The sequence below is a fragment of the Salmo salar genome, chromosome 01 (genome assembly GCF_965601325.2).
Source record: "Salmo salar chromosome 01, fSalSal1, whole genome shotgun sequence".
Classification (NCBI taxonomy): Eukaryota; Metazoa; Chordata; class Actinopteri; order Salmoniformes; family Salmonidae; genus Salmo; species Salmo salar.
The window spans coordinates 152,670,442-152,697,500 of NC_138291.1; the positions used below are offsets into that span (position 1 = coordinate 152,670,442).

Below are 27,059 nucleotides of genomic sequence, written 5' to 3' on the forward strand. Positions count from 1 at the left end.
CAGAGCAGTTGACTTTTGGTAATGTCTACCTAATACCACTCTACTACCCATCTGATGGTCTTTTACTCCTTTTCATTTCCCTTTCAACTGGATATCATCCATATTAGTCAATGGTCACAGCAGCTATCATTACCAATTGTGCTTCTAATGATCTTCAAATGCATTCCTTTGTGACCTACACTAGAGGGGCATGCGTTTATATTAGTACATTTTCAGCATGAATATCCATATTCAGGTTACTACCTGAATATTGTCGGAATATTTTCCTTGTCCCACGTAATCACCGCTCTGTAAGGTTTGCTGTCAACACTAAAATGGTGTTTCACATTGTTGCTTTGTTTAGTTTAGTCCCCAACTCTCCTGTGCTGGAGGGGTTTGAAAAAGGGAACAAAGAACAGGGCAAAATAGGAAAAGGACCGAAAACCATCCTGTGTACGTCAGCTAACTGTTAACATACTGAGAGAGACGGATTATATAAAACGCAATGGAGTGATTCTCCTATGAGCTCATCGCCAAACAATGTGCTTCATGTTTCTCCATCTGCAACCTTTTTCCCCCTCGCTTTTTTACAGCCTCGCCTCCATCTCTCCTCTTCCCTCTCTGCTCAGTGACTGCGGTGAGTTAATGGGGTTTCGGGGCGATGGAGGATGCGGGTGCGTTTTTCTTTGATTATTGTGCAGGCACTGTGTGGGTGAGAGAAACGCACATGTTTGCCATGCCAGGCTGAGATGATGTTGGCATGTGACAGGATGCTCTGGGCACTTAGGTCATCACTTAGTGCAACGCCATGTGTCAGGATGCCTACATGTCATCCCCCTCCACGCCCGACATTAGTCACACAGTTAAGATACAGTAACTTGAATGAAAAAGATGCCCAGTTCAAACCCATGACCCTTTTGGATCCACATTCAACACTGCTGCACTCACACCTCATAGACTGGCATAACAACAGCAACAGGCTCCTGGCCTTGATTCAGTCCTTTTTTATCAGTGTGCTTCTGGGCTGTGGAGTGACACATCTAAGGTTCCAGCCAGTCTGGAGTCACCCGCTGAAGTGTGCCTCTGATCTCTGCAGAGGTAACACACACACACACACACATACATACACGGAATCTGCATGAAGGGAAGTGCATAACCTGCTGGTCTCGACTGAAGTCACAAGTCTATCCGCCTATGACTATATTGAGTATTGCCTTCCGTCTATAGTGGTAACACTTCATTTACCCACAATTTCCTCAGCACCTTTTATTGTGTCAATGTTCTGGTTTTGGAGCAACTGCATGGTTGTGCCTGTTAATTGCCTATTCATTCAAGTGACTCTTGTTGATAACATTACCAAGGCATAAGATGCTAAAGTGTGATGCAACACATGAGTTCAGTATGGCCACTAAAAAGACAGCTGAGGGAAGACTGAGCTGGAGAAAGGCATGTCGCAAGAGTGCCTGACTTCTGCCAGAGATTCTTTGTTCCTCACAGAAACAGCCAAACATTCTCTCCCTAGAAGCACATGGCCCTGCATGCTTCTTTTAGATGAATGTCTTTATTTTATCAGTTGAGACATATTAGATTTCACAGTTATCACAGTTCACCTCCAGTTGACACAGCCCGGAGCAATTCAACCTTATTTGAGTAGTTTAAAATTTAAGGGAGGGCTTTTCTCTGTTATCTGACTGTGTAATAGCTCTCTACTCCAAGCTCCAACTATTGTGCCTTTAAAAAGCCAGCCATTTTCCAGACCCCACTCTCTAACCTGTAAACATTTTAGAATCGAGCAAGAGAAAGGGGGAGGAAGAGGGGGAGAAGTGAGGGTGGGGTTTGAAGTCCTGGAGGAGGGGCTTTAGAAAAAGTGTCTTGTGACTCTCTCAAACAGAAGGACAAAGAGAAACTTTTCAGAATGGACTTTTCAGTTTTAACTTCAAGTTTGGTTGTCAACAGAGGTTTCATCTGTCTTTTTGAATGTGTTTTTGGCACACTGGTGTGTTTCTGTTTGTGTTCTTCTTGGTGTGTGTGTATAGTGGTTCTCTCTCTCTTTCTTGAGTGTGTGTTGGGGGAGGTGGGAGGGCCCAACCAGCTGATGTCATTCAGTGCAGCAGGCAGATCCTGAAAGAGGCCCTTTGTTGGCAGCCTGTAGCACGAGTGAGTCCCTGTGCTTCTCCTGCTAACGGACACACACATACACACACACAGGGGACAGGAGAGGGAATGGCACCATCCGGACTGCCCTACTGCCCACTCAACTGACACATCCGCATGTCCAGCACGCTTTCGGACGCTTTTGGGTCGTTTCTGCCTCCTCCGGAGAGGAGCTAACCAGAACCAGAGAGAAAAAAAGATGGAGCCGCTTGGACTAGAAAGTTTGTAGACTTTGCTGGCAGCACTGAGTTCACTTTTCTGTTTGGTGAAAGAGAGGAGAGAAAAGGGTAATAACAGCCAAAGATTCTGAGGAGAAAAGCAGAATCCCTTGTTCCTTAACCTTTTTTGTCTTGTTCATGTTCTTTGTCTTTTCATGACCGACCACGAAACATTTCTAACTTTTTTCTGTTGATCTGCCGTCGAAAGGAAACCAAAGGGACACTGGGCCGACAAACTAACAGGATTTTTCAAGTGGAAGCGAAAGAAAGCAAATGAAAATGTTGGAGATTTGCCTGAAATTGGTGGGGTGTAAATCTAAGAAAGGCCTCTCGTCCTCCTCCAGCTGCTACTTGGAAGGTAAGAATTTGAGGAACTGCTAAAGGGGGGTTGGCAGTTTTGTTTTGGGATTGATTCTCAGAGAAAGACAAAGATGGTCAGAGAAAGAAAGGAGAGGACAGTGTAGAGGAGCTGGTTGTGCTGGGCAGGGAGGTGAGAAGGTCGAGAGAGGGAGAAGATGAGCTCTCTGAGCCTCTGTCGTTCCTGGGCTCTGGAAAGCGGAGGAGGGGGAGAGAGGTAGAGCGGAGGGAGAGGGAAGCCAGACACACTGGCTCGGTGCAGAGGAAAGAAGGGGGGGAGGGGGTGGAGAGAATACAAGGAAATCTGATTCCCGGCTGGGCCCGTTGTACTTTTGTTTATGAGGAGAGAGGATCTAATCTAAATCTACACTTTCCTTTTTGCGCTTTGCTAAGATTTACATCTTGTTTATTGCTTTTCTACATTATGAAGTGCAAAGACAAGTTGAACTGAGTTGTAGAGTTTTTTTTAAGACTAAATGCCTTATAAAGTGTGCCATTGTACTTCTTTTCCAAGCCTACACTCTGCCCTACTTGAAACAAAGATGAGCTAAATGGATTAGCCTGAATCAAAGATTAATGAAATTCTGGGAAATCCGGAGTACATTGAGTTTCAACCGTGAAATTGTTTTGTAATGGAAGACTGTGAAATGGCCCATGTCACATGCTCCCAGGCAGTTGTGTAAAGTACTTAAGTAAAAATACTTGAAAGTACTACTTAAGTAGTTTTTTGGGGTATCTGTAGTTTACTATTTATCTTTTGGGCAACTTTTACTTCTACATTCCTAAAGAAAATAATGTACTTTTTACTCCAAACATTTTCCCTGACACCCAAAAGTAGTCATTACATTTTGACAGGAAAATGGTCCAATTCACACACTTATCAAGAGAACATCCCTGGTCATCTCTACTGCCTCTGATCTGTCACTCACTAAACACAAATGCTTCATTTATAAATGATGTCTGAGTGTTGGAGAGTGCCCCTGGCTATCTGTAAATGAAAGGAAAAAAAACTGCCATCTGGTTTGCTTAATATAAGGAAGTTGAAATTATTTATACTTTTACTTTTGATACTTAAGTACATTTTAGCGATTCCATTTACTTTTGATATTTAAGTATATTTAAAACCAAAATACTTTTATACTTACTGCAGTAGTATTTTACTTGGTGACTTTCACTTTTACTTGCGTCATTTTCTATTAAGGTATCTTTACTTTTACTCAAGTATGACAATTGAGTACTTTTCCCACCATTTCTCCCAGGATTGTGTAAAATGGTCCCGGAACACATTCCAGCAAAGTGAATGTTGATTAATCTTTCAAACACACCCTTTCATATAACTTTACATACACAAAAATTAAGATGGACCAAAAAGCAATTTGAAAGAACAGTCTCTGATTTGGAATTAAGTGTTCTGTATTTCTCTTAAAAAATGAAGCAATTCTCTCTGGAAGAATATCCACTGAATGAATTTGCAAGAGGAAAGATAAACCCCAATTTAATCTTCTTTCAGTTGACATTACTGACAGCAACAGTATGTGTTGCAAATTCTTCAATAAATCCTAACAATTTACACCTGTCCCCCTCTGTGTGGCAGGTTCACTCACCCTCATGTTTAATGCCTCAATGTTTGACCTAACCACAGTAGAGCTGGGGGGAGAACTAGTCTACAGCGGCACCAGCCACAAATCCAGATAGGATCTCCAAACAGTGGTTAGACCTCCAGATCTCAGGCTTGATCCAGCATTAAGCTCTTTGTCAACCGTCACAGTTGTTGACAGCCAGGTGATGCAACAGAATCGCCCCGGCGTGAGTTATTTTCCGTCCTTCGCCTCACGTGGCTTGGCTCTACATCATGGAACTGGAATGTTTGGACCTACTGCGTTTTGATCTGATGTCAAGGAGGTACTGGTAGTGATAAACTCCACCTGGCCAATCTCTGTATCCTGTGTTCTGTCAGTGTGTTTGGGGTTAGTTTCAGCTCATCAGTTCATCTCTAATACTCATACCATCTCTGTCATAGAGTGCCTCGATTTCCACACATATTTCATCACTGCTGGATGGATTCTCTCCCCCAGTAATATAGCCAGGATATGATGTAATCCCCGCCTCTCCACGAGCTACTGCTGGATTTCTAGCTTTCCTTCTTTCTCTTTAGCCTCATGTTCAGTCTCATTCCATTTCTCTCTCTGATTATGCTATCATGCAGTGTATCAGTCTGCTGTCACTCTTCACTCACTAAGAGCAGAGGTGTTTGTGGTCAGTAAAATGGACATAGAGTATGTGTGGGGGGTTGGCTGTTCTAGTGCCCATACACCAGTCTGTCCCCTCCACCCTCCTCCTCTCATGTCTTACTCAGTACACTCATTTGTTTATCTTCCTCCAACTCTGTTATTTCGTCACCACGCAACCTTCGTTTGCCAATGTTTATTCTCCAAAATCGAAGAGCTTATTTTTTCCGACTTGAATCATAGCCTTGGAGTTCGATTGATTTCAGCCGCTCACTTTCACAAATCAAGCCGTCTTTCCTCATGTGCACCCTTGCGCTTGTAGCCTATAGTTAGAAAGATAGGGATTCTCAAATGTCATGAATGATTATAGAGTGAGAGATCTTCTTTCTGCTCATTGTCTGAATTGTTAAGTTCTTGCTCTGCATTCACAATCCACTGTTAACAGGATGCCCCTCTACCAGTGGCTCAATGCTGGGGAGCAGAATGTGTTCAGATGCCTCTTATCACAGACTCCTCAGGTTCATCATGCACATCCTAATGTCTGTCCTGTGCCCAGCACCCAGTTAGAGCCCCAGCGCATAGCACCCAGCCGGTCATCTGTGTGTGGTAACCATGGATTTATTCCATCTCTCTCTCTGTGGCTCTCATCACGATATGTATGCCCACAGTAGATCACAAAATAGCTTTGCAGTCTGCATTTCACCAGATTGCTCTGTCAGGGCTGTTGGCTTGACATAAGATACAAATAAAGAGCAAAACAATCAAGGATCAGTACTTTGCCAGGGTTCATTATATCACAGCATCCCTGTCTCCTGAATGGAATATTTAGCATAAACTCAGTAGGTTAGCCGACTACCAACAGCCCTGTCCTTTCTCTCGGGTATCACTATGGCCTCAGCAGATGATCAAAAGTCTCTCCCTGGCTTTCTCAGGCCCAGTGTCCAAGCTGAGGAGGTGTGTGGTGAGAGGGGCAAGGTGCTGAAACAGCTGAATTGGCCACACAATGAAGTCACCTCTATCTCTTCCCCTTTCTCTTTCCTTTGTTTCCACCTCTCTTCTGCAACTCTCTCTCTCTCCAGTTCTGGTAACATTGATGTGTCATCCAGATCCCTCTCAGGCTCCCAAACTCCCATTATTTGGGTATAATGAGCATAATCTGTTGTTGTAGTGCCTGTAAACAGTTTTATTTCAGCCCTTATTGGAAGCTTATCACAGCTACAATTTCCCTTCTTACTACAACATTGCAGGCAAAGATGGGTCAACTCTTATTGGAGAGTCTTGTTATTGAAAACAATGTCTTGAAATTGAAAGCAAAGCCTTGGTACTCCAGGAAATGAAAGGTAGGTAGTGCAGAGATGGACAATGTTATTGGCCTGGTCTTGATTAAAGATCTCAGTTCATATTGCTGCCTTTAATACCATAGTCAAATCACAGCTGCTGTGCAGTCCAGCACAATAGTGCAACCATGAAACTCTTTCTGAGAAATGTTCCTTCGATGTGACGTGGGGAGTTTAAAGAACAGGCAACACATACAGGTGTGAATGACTTTAGGGTTTGTAATGTGTTAAGTGTCTGTGTGTCCATGGAATAGCCTGAATGACTGAAATGTCTGTTCCTTTGACATGGTGATAGAAAGTCTGTTGTCTTGATTAGTTGTTGGTTTATTTAACACAGATCTGATCGACTCGCTCCCAATTCCCGATCTCGCTCTTTCCCCCATTGCCCACTTGTTTAAAAGATAAAGACATGTTCTCACGTTGGACCTGTCTGTTGTGTGTTCCAGAAGCTCTCCAGAGACCAGACTTTGAGCCCCAGGGTCTGACCGAAGCGGCCCGTTGGAACTCCAAAGAGAACCTGTTGGCCGGACCCAGCGAGAATGACCCCAACCTTTTTGTTGCGCTATACGACTTTGTGGCCAGTGGGGACAACACTCTCAGCATAACTAAAGGTAAGAGAATGTGTGTGAGTGCGTGTGTGACAGAAAGTTGCAATCAATTCCATCTAAATTCCTGTCAATTCAGGAATGGAATTGCATTACTGTGACTTGAAATGGAACAGTCCCCAGCTCTGCGCTGTGAGTCTGTCTCTGTGAGGGTACATTAGTTTTCCATCTGGGAAGCCATCAGAGAACCGTCCCTGTGCTCTGAAACGTTTAACAGTAAAACCGTCCATCATAGCCCAGAGAGCATCAACAGGCTGTGTGAAAATACTCCCTCTGGGCTTATTGTTGTCAGGGACCTGCCTTCGTCATGGGGTCAATGTGCAAAACGGCCCTTATCAGCGGTAGATAAACAGGACTGTGTGTGTGTGTGTGTGTGAGTGAACTGCTCGTGTTTTTATCTTCATTTAAAAGTTCTGACTGCGCTGAGATGGGTACAGTGTCCTCAGGGGGATGGGGAGGGTTTAGACTGACTGGAAAACCCGTTTCCTATCTCTCCTTGATTGTCAGCTAGGTCGAAAATATACAGGCTAGGACAACGTAATGATTCCATGCGTCAGCGTTAAAACAAAACAAATCATTGGACGAGCGCTGTTTCTACCTGCTAGCGCCGTTGCTAACTAGCATAGCTGGTCCCATTGTCGCAAAGAGCTCTTTCCACTGGAGCGGCTGGAACACAATGCAGCAGGCAGGAGAGAGGAGGAGAGAGAGATGCAGAAATTCATATTTAAATACCAGGAAATAAAAAGGCAAAATACGTTATGTAATAAGGCAATCTAAATCATTTGTGTCACTAAAGCTATATAGGGTCGATTTTATACAGAAGTCTATAAAAAAATATTTAATTTAGGGCTTCTTACTAAACAAGTGGAGTTGGCATCGTACCTTCATATCTCCAAATTGAAAAGTACAGTTTTCATGTTAATGTTTAAAAATACATATATTATTAACTAATACACTTTTGCATTAAACTCTCTTGTGAATTGTAGTTTATGCTGAGTCTAAAACCAGGATCAGACAGTGATGTCAACCCTGCTAACCCCATAACCAATGGGAAAAAACCCAGTGTCACAATCTGAGTAAACATTACATTAGATACAGTGGATTAACCACTCTGGCTCAGTCTCAGAATAGTGAGTATGTGGCACTTTCATGTTGGTCTATGATGCAACTGGAAATGAACGTTAGCACAAGCTCAGCGCTAGCATTGTGTAGAATGTAGAACCTTTAGGATAGTAACTATGCTAGTCATTTATAACAACCAATCAACCATTCTATAGCAAGTCTCTTTTACATGTGACGTTTCTCCTTTAACCAGTAGAAATGTAGTTGGAGTGATGTCTATATAAACCGCCTACCGTACTCCTAAAAGGTCTCGTCTGTAGTGTAGAATCCCCCTGTAGTTTCCCCTGATTTCACCCTAATGGCATGTCCACCCGTGCTGCAGGAGAGAAGCTGCGAGTCCTGGGTTATAACCATAATGGGGAGTGGTGCGAGGCGCAGACCAACCACGGCCAGGGCTGGGTGCCCAGTAACTACATCACCCCGGTCAACAGCCTGGAGAAGCACAGCTGGTACCATGGGCCTGTGTCGCGCAACGCTGCTGAGTACCTGCTCAGCTCGGGCATCAACGGCAGCTTCCTGGTCAGGGAGAGCGAGAGCAGCCCCGGGCAGAGGTCTATCTCACTGCGCTACGAGGGCCGCGTCTACCATTACAGGATCAACACGGCCTCCGACGGGAAGGTGAGGATATACAGTACACACACACCTCCTACCTCTACTCTATCACATCTTCATAAGTAAAAGTGCCCAGAAAGTACTTAAGTAAAAATACTTGAAAGTACTACTTAATTAGTTTTTTGGGGGTTGTCTTTACTTTATATTTTTGCCTACTTTTACTTCACTACATTTATACTTTATGGAAAATATTATACTTTTTACGCCATACATTTTCCCTGGCACACAAAAGTACTCGTTACATTTTGAATGCTTAGCGGGACAGGAAAATGGTCTAATTCACACTTATCAAGAGAACATCCCTGGTCATCCCTACTGCCTCTGATCTGGCGGACTCACTAAACACATGCTTCATTTGTAAATTATGTCTGAGTGTTGGAGCATGCCTCTGGCTAGCCGTAAATAAAAATAAGAAAATTGTGCCGTATGGTTTGCTTAATATAAGTAGTTTGAAATGATTTATAGTTTTACTTTTGATACTTAAGTTTATTTTAGCAATTACATTTACTTTTGATACTTACATATATTTAAAACCAAATACTTTTAGACTTTTACTCAAGTAGGGTTGTACTGGTCAACATTTACTTAAGTCATTTTCTATTAAGGTACTTTTACTCAAGTATGACAATTGGGTACTTTTTCCAACGCTGCCAGAGACCTATGTCCCCAAGTCCTAAACATCCAGGGGTTTTTACCTCTCTCTCTGGTTAAGTGATTATTAAGTGATTATTGGAGGCAGCTGTAAGTGGCCTGACTGTCTCACTGAGCTCCTCTTAATGGGCTGTATAACCGCCCATTAAGCTGTGGCCAAGGCAGACAGTGGGCTTTAGTGGAGGTCTCCACAGAGCAGCTTACTGTACCCCCTCTGGGAAAGGCTCATTTAGAGAGGACACGGCAGGTCTAGAACTGGTTAAGGTTAGAGGCCTACGTTTCAACACTCTAAAATGGCCTCTCCTCTCCTTCATGACCACTGACCTCAATAGGTACCAGAAAGATGTTGAGGACCAAATCCAGGTGAAAATACAGTGAGTGGAAAAATTGGTACCTAATAGTTCATTATCAACCTATTATATTTTCAGCTGAACCAGCATCATCATTCATTGCAGAAGCCTGTCCGCTTGAAGGAAAGGAGGCTGTATATGACTATTAGGACACCCTGTTATTGTGCTATACCAACCGTTATTAGTGGTCAGGAGGAATGGAGACTGGGAAAGAAGTCGTAGGAGTATTAGGATAGTTAGTCTACCAGCTGTCTTCTCCCCTCTCTTAACCCAGCTGTCTTCTCCCCTCTCTTAACCCAGCTGTCTTCTCCCCTCTCTTAACCCAGCTGTCTTCTCCTCCTCTCTTAACCCAGCTGTCTTCTCCCCCTCTCTTAACCCAGCTGTCTTCTCCCCCTCTCTTAAACCAGCTGTCTTCTCTCCTCTCTTAAACCAGCTGTCTTCTCTCCTCTCTTAAACCAGCTGTCTTCTCCCCCCTCTTAACCCAGCTGTCTTCTCCCCCTCTCTTAACCCAGCAGTCTTCTCCCCCCTCTTAACCCAGCTGTCTTCTCCCCCTCTCTTAACCCAGCTGTCTTCTCCCCCTCTCTTAACCCAGCTGTCTTCTCCCCTCTCTTAACCCAGCTGTCTTCTGCCCCCTCTCTTAACCCAGCTGTCTTCTCCCCCTCTCTTAACCCAGCTGTCTTCTCCCCCTCTCTTAACCCAGCTGTCTTCTCCCCCTCTCTTAACCCAGCTGTCTTCTCCCCCTCTCTTAACCCAGCTGTCTTCTCCCCCTCTCTTAACCCAGCTGTCTTCTCCCCCTCTCTTAACCCAGCAGTCTTCTCCCCCTCTCTTAACCCAGCAGTCTTCTCCCCCTCTCTTAACCCAGCAGTCTTCTCCCCTCTCTTAACCCAGCAGTCTTCTCCCCTCTCTTAACCCAGCTGTCTTCTCTCCTCTCTTAACCCAGCTGTCTTCTCCTCCTCTCTTAACCCAGCAGTCTTCTCCCCTCTCTTAACCCAGCAGTCTTCTCCCCTCTCTTAACCCAGCAGTCTTCTCCCCTCTCTTAACCCAGCAGTCTTCTCCCCTCTCTTAACCCAGCAGTCTTCTCCCCTCTCTTAACCCAGCAGTCTTCTCCCCTCTCTTAACCCAGCAGTCTTCTCCCCTCTCTTAACCCAGCAGTCTTCTCCCCTCTCTTAACCCAGCTGTCTTCTCCCCCTCTCTTAACCCAGCTGTCTTCTCCCCCTCTCTTAAACCAGCTGTCTTCTCCCCCTCTCTTAACCCAGCTGTCTTCTCCCCCTCTCTTAACCCAGCTGTCTTCTCCCCCTCTCTTAACCCAGCTGTCTTCTCCCCTCTCTTAACCCAGCTGTCTTCTCCCCTCTCTTAACCCAGCTGTCTTCTCCCCCTCTCTTAACCCAGCAGTCTTCTCCCCTCTCTTAACCCTAGCGTCTGTCAGGCCAGCTGAGGTAAACCACCTCCACCGCAGGACAGCTGCCATCCTTTCTATGTCATACGCATCCCAGCATTCCTCACTGCACAGAGGTGAGCGAGTGGAACGGCATGCACGAGAGGAATGCTCCAAACGACCTCTCTGTTCCACACCAGACCAGCACGTGCACACAAACACACACACGTAGACAAAATGACACACACACACACTGGTCTCGTGTGTGTGTGTGTGTGTGTGTGTGTGTTAAAGTATGAATCTTCCACCCTCCCTACCCCCTGCAGTTCCGCTATCTCCCACTGCTCACATTCAGCCGTCTGGAATGCAGACTTTCCAATATGTGTACCTCTCCTGTCTGTGGAACACTCCTCATATCACCCCCATACAACACAGACTGGGTGATTGACAGTATTCTGATCAGCCCAGATTCTTGTGTTAATGAAACTGAGCTCCCACTGGGATGGTTTTTACTGAGACAGGCCCTGATAAGTGGTCAAGTTGGAGCTTTAAGCTGAATGTGAGGTAGTTGAACAACGGAACAGGCCTCTTTATTGTTCAAGACCTTCGGATGCTGCTCTTTTCAGCTTCTTTCACGACCTACCTACTCAGTTAGTACCTACTTACATTATCTCCATTTACATTCTGTTATAAACTCTGGAAATCCATCCATTTATGAAGATATGAAGAGTGCAGAATGTTTCCACAGTGGAACACAGGATCTGGGACTGTGGTCTTATATAAGACATGGACAATGGAAAAGACTGTGTTCAGTCAGCCTTGACCAATATCTCTCGCCAGAGATCATCTGCAGCTGGAAAGTGCTTTTCTTGCTCTCCATGCGTTCTGAGCGTGCTGCTTTTCCACATATTATCATATCCAGCCAGTTCAGTTGGTTCATATTACAGAATCATTTATCTATCCTCTTTGGTGTTCATCTATTAGACACTTTAATGTAAAGTTACCTATTTAACGTCTATGTAACTCGAGCTGGATTTAAACCCGCATCTCCAGTGTTGCTCCAACCAACCTCTCACTCCCAAGGTCATTGAATCTCCTTTCTGTTATGGGCTTAACAGTCATAGAATCTAAACTGGAAATTGTCTCTTCCCTCTTCTCCCTTTCCCCAGCTATATGTGTCGTCTGAGAGTCGATTCAACACCCTGGCAGAGCTGGTTCACCACCACTCCACGGTAGCCGATGGCCTCATCACCACGCTGCACTACCCGGCGCCCAAACGCAACAAGCCCACCATCTACGGCGTGTCGCCCAACTACGACAAGTGGGAGATGGAGCGCACCGACATCACCATGAAGCACAAGCTGGGCGGGGGCCAGTACGGAGAGGTCTACGAGGGGGTCTGGAAGAAGTACAGCCTCACCGTGGCCGTCAAGACCCTCAAGGTACATGTCTCAGGGGGTTTGTTGGGAGTCTAGGGAGTGAGATTAAACCAGCAGAATGAGTTGACGACAGTGTTTTTTACATTTTATTTGTCACGTACACCGGATAGGTGCAGTGAAATGTGTTGTTTTACAGGGTCAGTCATAGTAGTACGGGCCCCTGGAGATAATTATGGTTAAGTGCCTTGCTCAAGGGCACATCTACATTTAAGTCATTTAGCAGACGCTCTTATCCAGAGCGACTTACAAATTGGTGCATTCACCTTATGATATCCAGTGGAACAACCACTTTACAATAGTGCATCTAAATCTTTTAAGGGGGGGGGGGGGGTTAGAAGGATTACTTTATCCTATCCCAGGTATTCCTTAAAGAGGTGGGGTTTCAGGTGTATCCGGAAGGTGGTGATTGACTCCGCTGTCCTGGCGTCGTGAGGGAGCTTGTTCCACCATTGGGGTGTCAGAGCAGCGAACAGTTTTGACTGGGCTGAGCGGGAACTGTGCTTCCTCAGAGGTAGGGAGGCCAGCAGGCCAGAGGTGGATGAACGCAGTGCCCTTGTTTGGGTGTAGGGCCTGATCAGAGCCTGAAGGTACGGAGGTGCCGTTCCCCTCACTGCTCCGTAGGCAAGCACCATGGTCTTGTAGCGGATGCGAGCTTCAACTGGAAGCCAGTGGAGAGAGCGGAGGAGCGGGGTGACGTGAGAGAACTTGGGAAGGTTGAACACCAGACCTAGTCGCTCAGGTATTCGAACCAGCGACCTTTCGGTTACTGGCCCAACGCTCTAACCGCTAGGCTACCTGCCACCCTAACGTAGTGCTGTAGTCAATATTGTCTGTAGTAGTCTGTTTTTGTTTATTTTTTATGTATTTTTTGTAGTAGTTAATAGTGCAGTTGTCAATATTGTCTTTTAGCTGCTGTCTTAGTTAGTTGGAAAATAACAGTGGAGTTTCAGGATGGTGGGATGGGAACTGTGCTGAGTATACCACTACCTGGTGTAGAACAGAAGAAGGTTACCCATTTTAGACATCTGCTGAGCAAACACACTTATGCTTCTATAGGTAGTTCCATGTAGAAGCATGTGAAGCTAGCCATGCCTATAGTCTACAGTGCCATCATAGTATTCACACCCTTTGACTTTTTCCACATTTTGTTACAGCCTGGATTTAAAATGGATTACATTTAGATTGTTGGTCACTGGCCTACACACAATACCCCATAGTGTCAAAGAGGAATTGTGTTTTTTGAAATGATAAATTAATGAAAAATTAAAAGCTGAAATGGCTTGAGTCAATAAATATTCAAACCCTTTCTTATGGCAAACCTAAATAAGTTCAGGAGTAAAAAGATTGCTGAACATGTCACATAATAAGTTGCATGGGCTTGTGTGCAATAATTGTGTTTAACATAGTTGTTTAATGACTACCTCATCTCTCTACCCTACACATACAATTATCTGTAAGGTTCCTCAGTCGAGCAGTGAATGTCAAACACAGATTCAACCACAAAGACCAGGGAGGTTTTCCAATGCCTCACAAAGGCACCTATTGGTAGATGAGTAAAAATAAATAAATTAAAAAGCAAACACTGAATATCCCTTTGAGCATGGTGAAGTTATTAATTACACTTTGGATGGTATATCAATTCACCCAGTCACTACAAAGATACAGGCGTCCTTCCTAACTCAGTTACCGAAGAGGAAGGAAGCTGCTCAGGGATTTCACCATGAGGCCAATGGTGACTTTAAAACAGTTCTCCCCTATCAAAGCCATTAAACTCTGAGTATGGATCAACAACATTGTAGTTACTTCACATTACTAACCTAATAAACAAAGTGAAAAGACAGAAGCCTTTACAGAATAAAGATATTCCAAAACATGCATCCTGTTTGTATTAAAGTAATACTGCAAAAAAGGTGGCAAAGCAATTCACTTTTTGTCCTGAATATAAAGTGTTATGTTTGGGGCAAATCCTATATAACACAGTACAGAGTACCACTCTGCATATTTTCAAGCATAGTGCTGGCTGCATCATGTTATATGTTTGCTTGTAATCATTAAGGAATGTGGAGTTTTTCAGGATAAAAAAAGAAACGGTATGGAGTTAAGCAACATCCTAGAGGAAAACCTGGTTCAGTCTGCTTTCCACCAGACACTGGGAGATGAATTCACCTTTCAGCAGGACAATAACCTAAAACACAAGGCCAAATCTACATGGGAGTTGCTTACCAAGAAGACGGCTTTCTGAAGGCAGTGTAGATGTAGCTAACTGTTTGAATATATGTTCTCCTGATGTGTGTGGTTGACCCTCTGTTCTCACCCACTCAGGAGGACACCATGGAGGTGGAGGAGTTCCTAAAGGAGGCTGCTGTCATGAAGGAGATCAAACACCCCAACCTGGTACAGCTACTGGGTGAGTTACTGGGTTATGTCTCAGGCTGCGTCTCAAATAGCACCCTACTCCCTTTATATTGCACTACTTTTAACTAGAGCCTAAATTGTGTCTCTTCGTGAAATGCCACACTGTACTGCCATTGTCAGTGCTGTGACTAACTCTGCCTCTCTCTCTCTGCCAGGCGTGTGCACGCGGGAGCCCCCGTTCTACATCATCACAGAGTTCATGACCCATGGCAACCTGCTGGACTACCTGAGGGAGTGTAACAGGGAGGAGGTGAATGCTGTGGTGCTGCTCCACATGGCCACGCAGATCTCCTCCGCCATGGAGTACCTGGAGAGGAAGAACTTCATCCACAGGTGAGACATGACACGAGCTTAACCTCAGTTTCTCTCTCTTCCCATTTCTTACCTTTCACTAACCTCCCCTGCCCCTCACTCTTGCCTATCATTTGTCCTCCCCCAGACAGAAATATCATATGTGTGCTGTTGCTGTGAGATTGACTTTGCCCCAGCATGTTTTATTATGGCCTAGAAGATATGATTTATGTCCTCTTGTCGATTCCCCAATTTGCTTTTAATTGTCAAGCTTGTTGAAACTCAGCTTCATGCTCAAGTGCCCACGTAACAGACAACACCTAAAGACATAGATATGAGAAGAGAATTGCCATCCTAAATAAATACATACCACTGCCTTTGACATCATGCTCCTCTGTCTTCGCTCTGTGCTCCAGGGACCTGGCAGCCCGTAACTGTCTGGTGGGGGAGAACCACCTGGTGAAGGTGGCAGACTTCGGGCTGAGCAGGCTGATGACGGGGGACACGTACACGGCCCACGCTGGGGCCAAGTTCCCCATCAAGTGGACCGCCCCGGAGAGCCTGGCCTACAACAAGTTCTCCATCAAATCTGACGTCTGGGGTGAGTTTGAAGATGACACAGTAACTCAATGACAAATGTATTTCTGATATTTACAATTACTTATGTCATTGTGATTACAATGTCATGAACATAGTCTTGTTTTGGCATGCAAATAGACTCATCTCTGTACTTTGTTATCCCAAACTCCCAGCGTTCGGAGTGTTGCTGTGGGAGATCGCCACCTATGGGATGTCTCCGTACCCTGGCATAGACCTCTCCCAGGTGTATGAGCTCCTAGAGAAGGACTACCGCATGGACCGGCCGGAGGGCTGCCCAGAGAAGGTCTACCAGCTCATGAGGGCCTGTGAGTACACATACATCTGTCTATGGCTAAATGGCACAGCCTGGCTTTTCAAAGTAGTTCTCTAACTACCTTCATCATGTTTTGTTTGTTTAATGTCTACTGGAATGAAGTCATTGAGTGCTTAATGACTAACTCCACTGAACAAGAATATAAACGCAACATGTAAAGTGTTGGTCCCATGTTTCATGAGTTGAAATAAAAGATCCCAGAAATGTTCCATACGCACAAAGATTATTTCTATCAAATTTTGTTCACATCCCTGTCAATATAATATATAATCCATCCACCTGACAGGTGTGGCATATCAAGTAGCTGATTAAACAGCATGATCATTGCTGGGGACAATAAAAGGCCACTCTAAAATGTGCCGTTTCGTCACACAACAACATGCCACCGATGTCTCAAGTTTTGAGGGAGTGTGCAATTGGCATGCTGACTGCAGGAATGTCCACCAGAGCTGTTGCCAGAGAATGTTAATTTCTCTACCATAAGCCACCTCCAACGTCAGTTTAGAGAATTTGGTAGTACGTCCTACCGGCCTCACTATCCACAGACCATGTGTATGGCGTCGTGTGGGGGAGCGGTTTGCTGATGTCAACATTGTGACAGTGCAGTTATGGTATGGGCAGGCATAAGCTACAGACAACGAACACAGTTGCATTTTATCAATAGCAATTTGAGTGCACAGAGATACTGTGATGAGATCCTGAGGCCCATTGTCGTGCCATTCATCCGACTGCCATCACCATGTTTCAGCATGATAATGCACAGCCCCATGTCGCAATGATCTGTACACAATTCCTGGAGGCTGTAATTGTCCCAGTTCTTCCATGGCCTGCATACTCACAAGACATTGTCACCAATTGAGCATGTTTGGGATGCTCTGGATCGATGTGTACGACAAAGTTCCAGTTCCCACCAATATCCAGCAACTTCGCACAGCCATTGAAGAGGAGTGGGACAACATTCGTACAGGCCCAAATTAACAGCCTGATTAACTCTATGTGAAGGAGATGTGTCGCGCTGCATGAGGCAAATGGTGGTCACGTCAGATACTGACTGGTTTTCTGATCCATGCCCCTACCTTTTTTTTAAGGTATTTGTGACCAATAGATGCATATCTCTATTCCCAGTCATGGGAAATACATAGATTACGGCCTAATTTATTATTTTAATTTACTTATTTCCTTCTATATCCCTGTAACTCAGTAAAATCTTAGAAATTGTTGCATGTTGTGTTTCTTTTTGTTCAATATAGTTGAAACACGTCTGCCAATATTGAAAAATCCCTGAATGTGAAATAACCAGACACATTCATATCATGCAGACAGTTTTCTGATTGGTACCAAACCTCATTTCCTGTTCTCTCCCTCTCTCCCAGGCTGGAAGTGGAACCCTACCGAGCGGCCCTCCTTTGCTGAGACCCACCAGGCCTTTGAGACCATGTTTCAGGAGTCCAGCATCTCTGATGGTGAGTGTCCTTATGTAGTCACAATTACACACGTTATAGCTGAATTTAAGACAACTATAACTCTTCAATTTGAGGTGTTATCTGTAGGTTGTGTGCTAGATCAAACCAGATTGAGAGAGAATAGCTTTTAAGCACTTCCAGACAATATTTGGGTCAGTAATCTTTCAGCTTAGAGGAGTTAATTTGCCATCTGTTTTCCAGGTGCTGTACTCCAGAGTGGTTTCAGGGTTATAAGAGCAAGAAGTATGTTAATACACTGTGTGTGTGTGTTTGTCATGTGACAGAGGTGGAGAAGGAGTTGGGTAAGAAAGGGAAGAAGGTGGTGCTGGGCCCCATGCAGCAGGCTCCACAACTGCCCACCAAGACCAGGACCCTCCGTAGGAACGTGGACCGAGATGGAGACAGCCCTGGTGAGACTCGCCTAACATACCCCTCTTCTCAATGCATTGCACCCTTAAGTGTTTTTAACCCATATTTAACAGATGTCAAAAGAGCGTTGGGACAATTTATTGGTGATTTTCGTACTATATTTGACCTACTATACTTTTCCAGTGATTTGGCTGTGTTGAGTGTTGTTCAAACAACTGATGATTTGCATGTCTGTGTGTTCACCCAGACGCCGTGGAGCCGGAGGTGGCCGTGTCCCCCATGCTCCCAAGGAAAGAGCGTCCGTTCCTGGACAGCAACCTGAACGAGGACGACCGCCTGCTACCCAAAGACAAGGACAAGTCCCGCAACAGCCTCTTCAACCTCATCAAGAAGAAGAAGAAGACAGCGCCTGCCCCGCCCAAACGCAGCAGCTCTTTCAGGGAGATGGACGGACACCCGGAGAGACGGGGGCTGGCGCCCGACCACCGAGACAACGACTTTAACAACGGCTCCTTCAGTGATACACATACCAACGATCCCAACAAGGTTCTGGGTGCTAACAACAACGGGGCAGGGGGTATTACCAATGGGGCGCCCACCTACCCGGGCCCCCTGTTCCCCCCGCATCATGCCAGGAAGAAGTGTACGCCGGTGGTGCCCAGTGTAAGTGGTAAGACTGCCACCACTCCACCCAGCGAGGAGGATATAGTATCTAACTCGAAACGTTTCCTGCGCTCCTCCTCGGCCTCCAGCATGTCCCCAGGCTCGGATCGCACTGAGTGGAAGTCGGTCACGCTGCCCCGTGACCTGCACAAAGGCCATTTTGACTCGGGCACCTTCGGGGGGAAGCCCGCCCTGCCCCGCAAGAGGGCCAACGAGAAGCCAGAGATCAGCATCCCTCGCATGGGCACCCTCACCCCCCCACCCCGCCTGCCCAAGAAGACAGAGGATCCATCAGATGAGGTGTTTAAGGATGCGGAGTCCAGCCCCCAGACCCTGACGCCCAAGCTTAGTAGGAGGCTTCCAGGGCAGGGGCTAGACAGCTCCAAGACCAGCGCCCTGCAGGCCGAGCTGCTCAAGCCCAACGTGTTTCCCACTCTGGGGGCAGCTGGGGACGAGTGCAGGGCCCGCCGCCACAAACACAACCTGGACTCCTCCGGTCCCAGGGAGAGAGGAAAGTTCCAGAAGCCCAAGCCTGCTCCCCCTCCACCCCCGCCCTCCAGTGCCAAGTCAGGCAAGATCTCCCGCAGCCCCACTCAGGAGCTCCCCTCTCCCACAGACACCAAAGCCAAGGCCTCAGACTCCCACAACCCATCCAGCCCCAGTGACCAAGCTCGCTCTCTCCTGGAGGGCCACAAGAAACTCAGCCTCAGCACCTCCTCTAAACCACAGCCGTCAAAGACCTCCTCTTCCTCAGTGTCTGGCTCCACCTCCAGCCCCCTGGGTTTCTCCTCCCCAGGAGACCAGACCTCTCCCACAGCCTTCATCCCCCTCATGAACACCCGACGCTCCCTGAGGAAGACGCGTGCGCCCCCAGAGCGCCAGCCCAACTCTGCCATCACCAGGGAGATGGTTCTGGAGGGCACAGAGCTGCTGCGCACTGCCATCGGACGCAACTCTGAGCAGACAGGCAGCCACAGCGCCGTGCTGGAGGCGGGCAAGAACCTGTCCAAGTACTGCGTGAGCTACGTGGAGTCCATCCAGCAGATGAGGAACAAGTTTGCCTTCCGCGAGGCCATCAACAAGCTGGAGAGCAGTCTGCGCGAGCTGCAGATCTGCCCTGCTGCCACTGGGGGTGCCAGCGGAGCGCAGCAGGACTTCAGCAAGCTGCTCTCGTCTGTCAAAGAGATCAGTGACATCGTTCAGAGGTAGCGGAGAGGAGGCCACACTGACTGGAAGAAAAAGCAGAACTTTAATGAACCTAACCTCCCCCCTTCTCTCTCACTGCATGTAATGTTCCATAGTCGTGTCTCCTACACTGTGGTCATGCTGAACTCACGTTGAGGTGGAGCACAGGGCATGCTACAGTGCCACTGGACAGTTTGAGCATGATGCACACTTTGGAGAAATAGATTTTATGCAGCCTTACAGGATGTCGGAGGACACTTCAAACACTAAAGACTGTGGTTACCATGCTCAGAATCAAAGGAACATTCAGATTTTCGATGAGTTTTTCCTCATGTGTTTTGTCTGAAAGCCTTAACTATAAATGCAAGTTCAATTTGGCCTTAACCAGAGGCCTGGGCCCAATTCTGCATCACGTCACCTTTTCATTAATCATTTTCTATATGATCATGTCTTTTTTTATGACACTATAGACAAAAAGCATATCACATTCTTTCCTTTACTGGCAGAGTTGCGAATGTGCCACAAACTTAAAGCCTCATATGGCTTAGGATGCCTTCCAGTTCTGTGGAGACAAACAGCCAAAGCGTACACACGTCTTGTTTCCATCCAGAAATAATGGGGAGTGTCTGGAAGTGCACATTGTCTCTCCACCTCATTTACCTTTTTCCCCCTCAGCTTGCGACATCACCCTTCATGGCAGATCTCTGTGGTGTGATATGACTGTGTCAGTATTGACTGAATGGATGCTAGTAGCAGTAATGCAGCACTGTGCCATAGAGGAAAGAAGCAAAGTGAGCTGGAAGACTACCTGGGAACATTTGTTTCTGTGCACAGGATCTGAATAGAGTGCCTTAAAAACACTATCAATGTAACTCCCAAAGCCAAACTAAAACAGAGCAATATGGCCTTATAAATATTTATGTGGATGAGGAAAATAGTAATGTTTCTCCTTCAGGCACATGATTGTCATATTCCATACTGAACACTACTGGAGAGGGACCAGGGAACTCCAACTTAACTCTGATGGATCTGAATGTTGTTTCCATCTTGTCCGACCATTTTATTACATTCAACACACACCACTTACAAACCTCACAAAAGCCTTCTGTAGTTGGATGGACATCATGTTTTAATGTATGGAGGACGCATCACTTGCTTTGTCTTACGAGAAATGACCAGATATACAGTGAGAAACTGACCATTGTTCATTATGGGACAGTTATTTCTTACCAAACCAATGAAATGCCACTGTGTAGTCAGGGGGTGACTAAGATATTCCTATGTGTTTTCTACTTTAAATAATGTATTTCTTTTCAGTATTAGTTTGTGCTGTTCCCCACACCCTTGCCCTGACTGACTGCGATGCCTGAGGACGACATCAACCTGCCTTTACTTCACGGTACTGTTCATGTATTTTTTTATTCCCCCCTCCATAAAAATCATGCCACTACTTAGATTTCTTTTTTTGTGTCCGAGCCACCTCACAATTTTGTAGACTTATTTTGCTCTCCTTTGTAAATACATATTTTCTTTCTCCCTGTAACCTTGGTGCAATTTGTTGCATTAAAATGCAAAGCAATTTTGCTACTTGAAACCCATCAATTGAATCTGTTCTTACTCTACTTACATGTTTACGTGCACAATGTGACAAGAATGACAAGCAGTACAACAGGTTATGTATAATGTATTTTCTGTCTAGAGCATTTTGTCATTAAAATCATATACACGCAAGAATGCTTTTAAATGTTAGCACAGCTCCTTCAAAATGTATACATGTTCATTTTATAACGTAGGAGGACCCATCTCTAGACCCTCCCACCAGCCAATTCCCATGCCCCAAAATTAAGACAGCAATGCATCATGTTACCATTGGTGTATTAAAATGAGTTAGGGTGATGGCACCCTATCCCCTTAATAATCCCGCCTCCGACATTGGGGAGGGGACCACTCAATGTAGAAGCAATTTTTTATACTTTGGTCATAGTTTTATCCAATTTCATTAAACATTACATGGTGCCTAAGAAATACATGAAGAGAAAAAAACCTAACTCAAAGTGACATTCTCCACTCCAGCTCCTACAAGCAAGAGTTGAGTGGAATCGACAAAGCACTAGTTTGTACACTTCCACTCCCCCTCTACCCAGAGACTGAGGATGAAGAGTGAAGAAACAAAACAATGGAACCACCAGATAGCACTAGTGAGTGTCTGTCCAAACACATTTATTCATAGAAACTATGGGCTCAATTCAATCTAATCCGCATAGCGGTTGTTGTGGTGGTGTCGGAGGTTTAACTGCGTTAGAGCTGTCAAATCCACAAGCGGCTCCGGGCATTGCCATTGGCTACACAGAGCTGCATTAAGATGCAACTTGTTTAGAAGTTCATACATTGGAATGTGAGATGTAATCTACACCTTGATTTGACAGATTGAAATGAATTCTAATCTGAGTGATTATTTCTTTATAGCCAACACTTTCTCCTTATGAACTTCAATGCGAATGGGATGGGTGTGGCGTCATGACAATGATCAAGAGCACCTGCTCACTGATTTGACAGCTCAAACATCAGCTATGCTTTTAGTCTATCACTGGCCAATGTTACAGAATTCCCAAGCATGAAATACACACACCTCAGCATGTTTATCTTCAATCTCTGGGCTTGCCAATCCTCCAAATAGCATGGTCACCTACAGATGTACAGAAATTGAGCTTGAAACAATTCAGAATAAGTATTCCCATTTGGGGCATGTTGCTTGGTGTTGTTACTATACAAGCCTGTGGGGAGAGTGGGCGAGGGACCACAGGTGTAGGGTTAAGATGCCCCTTAGCATTGATTTGGGGTCAGTTTGAATTACTCACCTCAATAGTTAAGGTAAGGACTGGAATAGGGTAAGCTGATCACAGCAGGTAGCCTAGTGGTTAGAGCGTTGGGCCAGTAACCGAAAGGCTGCTAGTTCAAATCCCTGAGCGACTAGGTGAAAAGAAATCTACCAATCTGTCTTTGAGCAAGGCACTCAACCCTAATTGCTCCAGGATCCCTGGCTGTGACACCACTCTCCAAGGGTGTCTCAGGATATACAAAAAATAACATCTACCTTGTTACACCAGTTACCATGTTCTCCACAAAAATATCACCATATTGTAAAAGTTTGTTTATTTGACAGCAGTATGTAGCGCAAGCGCAGCAAAGTAAAGATTAAACAGTAATAATATTAACCATAACAATAAGGCAACAAACGACGACAAAGAAAATGCTGGTCAGGACAGACAGATTCTATTGATATGGTCGGGGGGGAAGAGGAGGAAGTTGGTGCAATGAAACTGATGATCTAAAGGAAAACGTGTTTTGTTTTCTTAAGTGTCATTAACTTAGTTAAAGAAATCCCTTCCCTGCACAGTGACACTGTACTGGCAGGAAAACACCCAGAGCCTTTCCTGTGACGTCATATAGGGAGAAAGACAAGTAGGTAGAGGCGTTTCAGGGGAATTCCAGGTCTCTTGTCTCTCTACTACACTAGTGTTGCCACTCTGAGGTGTACTGTGGGATTCCATCTCTGCCTAGTATCAGAGCTTTACCATAAGGACCAGGGGGGAAAGCTTTGGGTAGAGACAGTGGATACCTGTTCTAGACCAGGTCCAACAACTGGACCACACACACACACACACACACACACACACACACACACACACACACACACACACACACACACACACACACACCGCTAATAGTGATCAGTAGCGGGTCGCGTCATACATTACATCATTTCTTTCACTAACCATCTCCTCCCCCGGAAGAGACCAAGCCATCGAGGGAAATATTTTACTCATTCACATTTTAGTTCAATTAAAATAGTCCTAGATCATTAAACCATGCAGGAGTGATGCAGGGGGAGAGATGCAGAGACTGTAGATAAGTCAATGTCAGTGGAGGTTAGACTATACAGGCTTGGTTGGTTTCAGATGTGGTAGATGAGACTTGATTGATAATATAGAAGCTATAAAAGGAAACGTTAAAAAAGTATTTCTTCAGGTTTACCCATCTATGTGTCAGTAAACCATGTCTTTATATATGTAAATGTGTGTGGAACTGGAATCCCATGGCAGAGGAGCTGGACTGAATGGTGCAGAGGAGGAGAGGAAGAGAAGGAACAAGAGAAAGACGTGAAGACAACAACCAAGTGAAAAGGTGGAGGAGGAGGAGGATGCACAGACCGGAAAAGAGGAGTGAGAGAATAACAGGGAGAGAAGGAGGGGGGCAGTGGGACGTACACTACTACAGAACCCAGACCAGCCAACCCATCCCTTGTTCCCTCCCTCCATCCGTGTCCCACACTCATGCAGTCCCAGTGGAGTGGGGAGGGGATGATGGAGGATGAGGAAAGAGAGAGGGGGGGTGGAGAAGGACAGAGAGAGAGAGGCATTGGTCATTAGCAGCCGCAGCCTTCCCTCTGGGGCTGTGGTTCGTTGGATAGTGGGCCTCCCTGGGGGGCGGAAGGCTTGTGTTGGACACCTGACTCTGCAGCGTTCAGGTCCAGACTGCCATCCTGGATGTTCTGGTAGATCTTCTTAGCCGCCTCCAGAAAGGCATCCTCCACATTCTCACCCCTGGGGAGAGGACACAGTCAGTCACACACGGTTAGGAACACGGCAGAGCATTTCAGCACATTGAAAATGGGAGGTAAAAGCAGGCAGAATGTACAGAGGTCAGTTAACTTACGTTTTGGCGCTGGCTTCCAGGAATAAGAGACCTGTAACACAAGGAATGGAGTGAGACTACTGCAGTTCCCCAACCACCCTGCTCACTCATAACTACACTCATCGCTCTCCTATGAATCTCCGTGCATGTGCCACTCCCTCCTCTTTCTCCCTCTATCAGAGACGAGTTGCTATTTTTCATCTCTCCATCCCTCCTATCTGGAGGAGTCTGTTCTTCCCCATACCCCTCTTGCTCTCCTTCCGATCACCAAGGCCAGCATTCTCTGATCCGTGGTAGAGCCGCATTACAGCGATCACCAAGGCCAGCATTCTCTGATCCGTGGTAGAGCCGCATTACAGCGATCACCAAGGCCAGCATTCTCTGATCCGTGGTAGAGCCGCATTACAGCGCAATTCACATTTAAAGGTCATTTCTAATTGAGCCGGAATCTGCAGCGTTTACCTTGAACGTGGTAATATTGCCTTTAAAAGCTGCGTTGTCTACATTCACAATCAGGTTGAATCCCAGCTCAAGTGAGAGGGCATTATCACACAGCCAATTCCATAGAGAGAGTTTTACTCTTCTTCCATCTCTCTCAATCCTTCTCGGTTTCCGACTCACCGTTCTCCTCAGCAAACTGCTTGGCCTCCTCATACGTGACGTCCCTCTGGGCTTCCAGGTCTGCTTTGTTACCTATAAGAATGATCACCTGGGGAGGAGAGAACGAGTCATGTCAGTCCTCCAGGCACCAAACATCAACAGTAGCAGCCTCACTACTCACCTATACGTCACTTATAGGCAGAAAAGGACATGATTCAGCTCGCTCACTTCACCCAGTGTCTTAGAGAGCTCGTATAACTTAGTATTGGTGTGAAAAATTGATTTAGCAATATATACTGTATCGGCTAAACACCATGAAAGATACAGATATTGCTATACCATTTCCAATGCATCTGGGAACTAGACATGTATCCTTTTCCAACATGAGACTCTGTTGTCTGAGTACAAACTAGCTGACTGAGTTTAGGATGTTGCCTTTGTATAAACACCCTAAAAGCATATTCTGCACTGTAAATGAAAGCATACATTTTGTCAAAATCCAATTTAGAGATGCACAGGGCTCTAGGACATCAAACACACTGGGTGTGCTGGAGTAGTCAACATCAGAGACACACACAGAGTGTAGAGAGTGAGAGAGAGACAGACACACACACACAGAGTGTGTGAGAGAGAGACACACAGAGTGAGAGAGAGAGACACACACAGTGAGAGTGAGAGAGAGAGAGAGAGAGAGAGAGACACACACAGAGTGAGAGAGAGAGAGACACACACAGAGTGAGAGTGAGAGAGAGAGACACACACACACAGAGAGAGAGAGTGAGAGAGAGAGACACACACACACACAGAGTGAGAGAGAGAGAGAGAGACACACACACACAGAGTGAGAGAGAGAGAGAGAGACACACACACACAGAGTGAGAGAGAGAGAGACACACACACAGAGTGAGAGAGAGAGAGACACACACACAGAGTGAGAGAGAGAGAGACACACACACACAGAGTGAGAGAGAGAGAGACACACACACAGAGTGAGAGAGAGAGAGACACACACACAGAGTGAGAGAGAGAGACACACACAGAGTGAGAGAGAGACAGACACACAGAGTGAGAGAGAGACACACACACAGAGTGAGAGAGAGAGAGACACACAGAGTGAGAGAGAGACACAGAGTGAGAGAGAGACACAGAGTGAGAGAGACACACAGAGTGAGAGAGACACACAGAGTGAGAGAGAGAGAGACACACACAGTGAGAGTGAGTGTGAGAGAGACACAGAGTGAGAGAGACACACACACAGAGTGAGAGAGAGAGACACACACAGAGTGAGAGAGAGAGACACACACACACAGAGTGAGTGAGAGAGAGACACACACACACAGAGTGAGTAAGAGAGAGACACACACACACAGAGTGAGTAAGAGAGAGACACACACACACACACAGAGTGAGTAAGAGAGAGACACACACACACACACAGAGTGAGTGAGAGAGAGACACACACACACAGAGTGAGTGAGAGAGAGACACACAGAGAGAGAGACACAGACACACAGAGAGAGAGAGAGACACAGTGAGTGAGAGACAGACACACACACACAGTGAGTGAGAGAGAGAGAGAGAGACACACAGAGAGAGAGAGAGAGACACACACAGAGTGAGTGAGAGAGACACACAGAGTGAGTGAGAGAGACACACAGAGTGAGTGAGAGAGAGACACACAGAGTGAGTGAGAGAGAGACACACAGAGTGAGTGAGAGAGAGACACACAGAGTGAGTGAGAGAGAGACACACAGAGTGAGTGAGAGAGAGAGAGACACACAGAGTGAGTGAGAGAGAGAGAGACACACAGAGTGAGTGAGAGAGAGAGAGACACACAGAGTGAGTGAGAGAGAGACACACAGAGTGAGAGAGAGAGAGACACACAGAGTGAGAGAGAGAGAGAGACACACAGAGTGAGAGAGAGAGAGAGACACACAGAGTGAGAGAGAGACACACAGAGTGAGAGAGAGAGAGAGACACAGAGTGAGAGAGAGAGAGAGAGAGACACACAGAGTGAGAGAGAGAGAGAGAGAGACAC

The 27,059-nt window shown here is 45.9% G+C and overlaps 2 protein-coding genes across 4 annotated transcripts in view; one reads left to right on the forward strand and one right to left on the reverse strand.

Moving 5' to 3' along the window:
• LOC106566947 (tyrosine-protein kinase ABL1) overlaps positions 1-21,324 on the forward strand; it is a 65,004-nt gene extending 43,680 nt beyond the window's left edge. The window contains exons 1-12 of one of the 3 annotated variants that reach the window (XM_014135647.3): positions 1,861-2,420; positions 2,560-2,709; positions 6,720-6,884; positions 8,323-8,618; positions 12,158-12,430; positions 14,750-14,834; positions 14,998-15,175; positions 15,550-15,734; positions 15,886-16,038; positions 17,420-17,509; positions 17,794-17,919; positions 18,126-21,324. In XM_014135647.3, the coding sequence (XP_013991122.2) occupies positions 2,625-2,709; positions 6,720-6,884; positions 8,323-8,618; positions 12,158-12,430; positions 14,750-14,834; positions 14,998-15,175; positions 15,550-15,734; positions 15,886-16,038; positions 17,420-17,509; positions 17,794-17,919; positions 18,126-19,750 (3,261 nt within the window). In that variant the 5' untranslated portion in view covers positions 1,861-2,420; positions 2,560-2,624 and the 3' untranslated portion in view covers positions 19,751-21,324. Of the gene's footprint in view, positions 1-1,860; positions 2,710-6,719; positions 6,885-8,322; positions 8,619-12,157; positions 12,431-14,749; positions 14,835-14,997; positions 15,176-15,549; positions 15,735-15,885; positions 16,039-17,419; positions 17,510-17,793; positions 17,920-18,125 lie in introns of those variants that run through there. The other 2 variants (XM_014135641.3, XM_014135631.3) reach the window with 2 other exon arrangements.
• Positions 21,325-22,864: 1,540 nt separating this feature from the next.
• Positions 22,865-27,059, reverse strand: part of LOC100195252 (RAB14, member RAS oncogene family) — a 30,205-nt gene continuing 26,010 nt past the window's right edge. Inside the window, 3 exon segments of the mRNA NM_001140281.1 lie at positions 22,865-24,330; positions 24,443-24,473; positions 25,043-25,130. Of these exon segments, the coding sequence (NP_001133753.1) occupies positions 24,153-24,330; positions 24,443-24,473; positions 25,043-25,130 (297 nt within the window). The 3' untranslated portion in view covers positions 22,865-24,152.